The sequence below is a fragment of the Pezoporus flaviventris genome, unplaced genomic scaffold, assembly GCF_033815535.1.
Source record: "Pezoporus flaviventris isolate CSIRO_AGI_PZ_B2104156 unplaced genomic scaffold, CSIRO_AGI_Pfla_v1 ptg000022l, whole genome shotgun sequence".
Taxonomy (NCBI): Eukaryota; Metazoa; Chordata; class Aves; order Psittaciformes; family Psittacidae; genus Pezoporus; species Pezoporus flaviventris.
Window position 1 is genome coordinate 146,273 of NW_026892570.1, and position 6,000 is coordinate 152,272.

General features: G+C 36.9%; 1 protein-coding gene across 1 annotated transcript in view; it reads left to right on the forward strand.

Annotated features, from left to right (window-relative positions):
* VPS13A (vacuolar protein sorting 13 homolog A) overlaps positions 1 to 4,476 on the forward strand; it is a 110,476-nt gene extending 106,000 nt beyond the window's left edge. Inside the window, exon 72 of the mRNA XM_061456249.1 lies at positions 1,573 to 4,476. Coding sequence (XP_061312233.1) covers positions 1,573 to 1,623 — 51 coding nt within the window. The 3' untranslated portion in view covers positions 1,624 to 4,476. The remainder of the gene's footprint in view (positions 1 to 1,572) is intronic.
* Positions 4,477 to 6,000: the final 1,524 nt, after the last annotated feature.

Genomic DNA, 6,000 nt, shown 5'->3' on the forward strand with positions numbered 1-6,000 from the left:
CACTCGATGGATAAAGAACTGGCTGGATGGCTGCAGATTGGGCAGAGAAGAGATTCAGAGCAACCCTGCAGAGAAGGACCTGGGGGTGCTGGTCGATGAGAACATGAGCATGAGCTGGCAGTGTGCACTCACAGCCCGGAAAGCCAATGGTATCCTGGGCTGCATCAAAAGGAGCGTGACCAGCAGGTCGAAGGAAGTAGTCCTGCCCCTCTACTCTGCTCTCGTGAGACCTCATTTGCAGTATTGTGTGCAGTTCTGGTGTCCTCAACATAAAAAGGATGTGGAACTGTTGGAACAAGTCCAGAGGAGGGCCACGAGGATGATCAGGGGACTGGAGCACCTCCTGTATGAAAATAGGCTGAGAAAGTTGGCTCTGTTCAGCCTGTTGACGAGAAGGCTGCATGGAAACCTCATAGCAGCCTTCCAGTACCTGAAGGGGACCTATAGGGATGCTGGGGAGGGACACTTCATTAGGGACTGTAGTGATGGGACAAGGGGTAATGGGTTAAAACTTAAACAAAGGAAGTTTAGACTGGATATAAGAGGAAGTTCTTTAATGTAAGGGTGGTGAGGCACTGGAATGGGTTGCCCAAGGAAGTTGTGAATGCTCCATCCCTGGCAGTGTTCAAGGCCAGGTTGGACAGAGCCTTGGGTGACATGGTATAGTGTGAGGTGTCCCTGTCCATGGCAGGGGGGTTGAAACTAGATGATCTTAAGGTCCTTTCCAACTGTAACTATTCTATGATTCTATGACTGTATTATTGTCAGTCTACTGGACACTACAAGGTGCTCCATCTGTGAGAGGTGCCAGTTCAACAGTTTCTTTCTTGCTGATTCTTCTTTCAAACCTTCACGAACCTGCTCTACAGAAGCTCTGGCTTCTTTGAGTTTCCTTGAGGGGGTGAGGCCATCCTGAAGATCTTTAACATAAAACCTGATGCAGTAACAGAATCTGGTTTTAATCGTTTACTCATCTTCCTTGAAAGCATTAATGCACATTTCTCATGACAGTCCTGTTGTGTAACTTCATCTTCTGCCATGGATTTCCATGTCACTACCCCACACCATTTTTTTTTTTTTCTTTTTAGAACTCTCAGGCGACTAATTTCCATTTCATGTTGAGTAAACATGTGAATGCAAAATTCTGAATTTCACCAAATATCGTTCAAGAAAGAGTCTTTCTAAATAACTGTATGATCACGCTGCAACATATTGTTATCCTCTGTCTTTTGGTATCCTTGCTCCTCTATTGTCATTTGTGTTTTTTCTAGAGGTGTGACTAATGCAAAAGCATTAATAATGATGTGGGTGAAATGATAATGTCATTTATTTTTAAAAAATATTTCATTGAAATATAGACCATGAAACTGAAATTCCAGCCTAGCCAGTTTAATTAGCTGTGTCATTTAGTATAAGACACTGGTATTTAAACACTATTTTGAGCACTGTCTTAAAACTTGGTTAGGAAGAGAACACGTAGTGAAGTGGCTGACCAATACAATATAATTTTCACCTGCATTGTATGCTTTTTAACCAAGGAAACATTTTATTTTTTCCTTTTTCTTCACACAGTGGATCCTTTCTAAACTGGAAGAAGTGAGAGAGACTCAGCCAAAGTTGTAATAAATGGAGAAGCATCAAGATACGAAGAATACTGAACAGCTACCTTTTAATTCCTTTTTAACAAGCAAAACTACTTAAATATCAGCAACAAAAGCAAAAAGAGGAGGGAAGAAATAATTATGAAATTGTCATGGTCATAACAGTTTGTGGCTGTATAACAAAAATAGATGACATGAAGTCAAAAAAAAAATCTGGCGATCAAAAAAATTTTGCCAAGTTTTGGCTTGTGTTTGGGTGTGTTTTTTTTAATGTTAGGAGTTTCCAGATTTACTTTTTTATAAATACAGTGTAAAATTAACTTGTTTTACCATTACATTTGATAGTGAAATAGAACTCTGGAATAAATCTTACAGTCCTATTCAGAGCAAATCAAATTATACTGAAAATCAGTCCTTCCTTTCAGACTTAGTTTTCATATGACTTGAGGCTGTATTGAAATTCAGATTTCTTTATCAAAGGAAATGTTAATTTAATAATCACTAGTCTTACAATTCAAATTCTAAGATGGAGGCTACTGATGAGAAAAGTGTAATTTAGATGTCGAAATGAGTGGCTGCTTAGTGAACGCCGTTTTTCTTTTTGTAAATGAATGGACCAGGTCACAATGAATTTACCATACAGTACCACTTTCATACTTCAGGAAATGTTGCAGAACCTCTTATCAGTATCGTGAAAGTATAACAGTTTACAAATACATATAATGGGGAGAATTAATATATCTCTGCACTAAAAATATTAATTAAAGCCTATCACTTTAAGTAACTTATAAGTCTTGCAATTCAAAAAGGAGTTTATGGGGTTATAAGTGCACTGTTGTATACCAAAAATAAATGCCTTTGATTACACAGTATTGTGTGCTTAGCAAGTGACTAATAAAGTCAAATTTATATTAATTAATAAAAAATACAGTATTTCACAGTTGCTTTTATCAACTTTTCTTACCCAAGGAAACTTTTTTGTTTCCTGTCCAGACAGCAGAACTTTAATAGAGAGTGCCTGAATGTGTGCAATTCTGCTTATTCCTGAGATGTAGTAGTCACAGTATTGTTGAATGAGTGTTTACTGCCGTTGATACAAAAAGTACAGGAAAAACAGTACAGTTTTGTATGAAGGCTTCTATAAATTCCCATATAAGAATCTTCAAAATATCTGGTAAATGTAGTAAGTACCTACTGCCAAAATATTATTTCAAAATTATTTGGAATATTTATAGCTAGAGGATATAATTCTACATTGCAGATTGACAGTGCTTGAGAGATCCAAATTGTCACATTATTGTAAAATCTAAAATGACGAGCATGCTAACCTACAATTGCAGTTCTTTAATTTACTGTTAGATCTTTCTTTAAGTGTTGAGTAACCGTTTAGGAGGTTGCAAAATACATGTAATCTTGTAATTCTTCCCGTAAATTGTAAATTGAATCAAAAGATCATAAGACAGTTCTGAATTATGACAATGACTGTGTTGCTCCACTTGTTTGTACACTAAGCACGTACTAAGAGTATTAACTCAGGTTATAATCACGCCAAATTTAATAGAATACTTTGCCTTAGATAAGTAGTGTTATTAGGTGCACTGAGTACCATTCTGTAGCTGTAATTTGTTTTTCATTAGTCACTTTTCATCTTAGGCATGATAGTTCATTATTTTAATTCTTGATTAGTGTTGTCTCCTCCTCTCTCTATCCCCAGTATTAACTATCTGCTGCAACATTCACTTCTAGTACGTCTTGCAATTACTTTGTACATTCCTATTTGTGTAGCTTATCAATTTACCATATTTAAATATTTCTTCTTTACGGAACCTCTGTTTCAATTAATATTATCTCAAACTCTTAACTTTTACATTTATTTTCCCAACAAACTCCTCAAATCTCAGCTGGCTCTTCAGTAACCTTTAGGCAATTTAACCATTAATGTTGAAGAATTTATTTTAAATGTGCATGTCTGTGGTTAAGATCACGGTTTGGAAAACACAACAATTCCCCCAGAATTGCATTTTTCCTATAGAGTATAAAATATTTTTATCTTCTGTGCTAACTAAAAGCCTTAATTAAGAGCTAAGCCACTGAAAATGTTCAAAAGTAAACATGGGACATTCCCGCACCTCCCTCCTTGTTTCCACTTTTAATGACAACATGATTTTCTAGTTTTGTTTTTCTAGTCAGTAAATTGTAGCTTTTCCCCCTCTTTTTTTTTATGTTATTATTTTTTTAATGCTTTCCCATACAGACATAAATGAATTTTGCCATTTCTCGGCAGACACCTGTTCCCTGTTTTAACTATACATGAGCTGGGGGCAAGAAGGAAGGTGTTCAAATTTACACCACAGAGTAGATTTCTGGATTACTCCAAGTTGTTTGAGATGTCCATTCTGCTGTGCTTCATTCCTTATTGCAATATGCATGTTTTTTCAACAAGATGGCAGAATAGATACATTAAATTTTATTAAAAATTTATATGCAATTAGACAAGGGGATATCAATAAAAATTAAAATGTAGGCATTTAGGTCTCCCCGTCGTGGTTTTTAAAAGTATACCATGGCTTTTATTTAAGTATGGAAGAACAGTTTCTCTTCTAGATGGCTGTTACCTAAGCTTAATACCTTTGAGAAATGTCATTTGGGTTCTCAGTAGTAGTTTGTTAAGGGTTAGAACTACCTCTGACAAATCGATGACAAACCAAACATAGAATCAGATGCCAGACACATTGCTAAAACATTTACAAGTCTATTTGCACCTCTTTTTGTTCAGCTGCATGGCTTTGTGTGGCATGGCTCTCCTGGTTACAACTTCCTTCCCTCTTACCTCCCAACCTCTTCTTCACCTTGAATAAAGTGAAACTGAATTTTATTCGAGTGGAATGTGATTATTATTCATTTTCTTTATAAGCTAATTTAATTAACAGGTAACACCATCAATCATAATTTGTCAATTTCTACCTATGAAATTCTGTCAAATCCTTTCTCTGAGAACACAAGGTCAAATTTCTGTTGCAGCCATCTTGGTAAAAGCAGAATACAGACCTTAATCTTTACCTCTGGTTTATTATAAAGACAACATTTTAATAACTGTGTTCACATGTATGAGCTACTTTTTTTTTTTTTGGGGGGGGGGGGGGGGTTGCGGAGGGCAGGGTTTGTTGGGTTTTGGGTTTTTGGTGGTTTTTTTTTCTGCATTGCCAAAAGTTAAGATGATGTTGCCAGAGAAAAAGAGGATTTCATAAGAATCTGGTTTTCCCCGAAAGATTTCTCAGTCTGTGCCATTAGTGATTTATTATCTTTAGCACTTTACAAAAGTGAATAAATTAGCAAATAGCTAACACCTTTTTTCCCCACCTGTAACTGTTTCTTGGTCAGGGTTTGCCTGATAATATTCTTACTGGTGGATTAATGAGGAATTGTCTGGCCGATATATGGAAGTACATATATGCATCACCTGGGAGCCTGGGCTTTGTTATTTGACATAAGAATTGCAACTGTGATCTTGTTCATAGTTTTCGCTTTTGTGACTGCAAGTGGGATGTGAGGATCTGAGGTTCCATTCACAGCAGTCACAGGGTTTATACAGAGGTTTTGATTGATTTCAGGGAAAATCTGCAACAAGAATTCTAAATACTTTTGTTAAACTTCCACAGAGGAGTAAACTGACTTAAAGTCTCCTCCTACAAGCAGTAAGAGTATGTACATGCCATTAATTTTTATTAACTCATCATCTCCAGATCAGTACACTGAAAGAAATGTGACTGCTGGAACAGGCATGATGAGATTAGACGCTAACAGGCAAAATAGGAGGAAACCTGACTTTCTTTTGCTGGATGTCTCCAAGTTTTTTTTTTATCTTTCAGGAGTTTCATTCCTTGTTGCATCAAGCAGATGGAGAACAATGTGCAGTGAAGGAGAACTGACAGAGCTGTTAGTGGTGCTGGTATCTTTAGTGGAGAGATTTGTAGTTGGGCAGAGAGTGGAGATAGGAAGAAGGCTGGAAATCTTCTCGAGGAGAGGCTTTACCACCCTTTAATCCCTGCAAAACTAGCCATGAAGGCAAAGTGCAAAAAGCAAGTTATGTTAGTGACTTGGAGGAATTGAAGTCCTAGTTTACTGCAGGCAGCTGTGGATGATCTGCAAGCTCTTGTGGCAATGAGTGCCAAGAACATTTGCAAAGTACTTTTCCCCTTCAGGAAACAGTAAATTCCCTGGACTGCCTACAAGATCTTAATCTGTAATTCTTTAGCTGTGAAAGGTATTTTATTACCTTAAGGCACTTCAACAAAAATGCAGTGATAGACAAGGGTCACCAATAATTAATCTTTTGTAATGATTTCTAGAACATTGATGGGTTTGGCCTATGAAGGCTACTGAGAGATGCTTCAAAAAA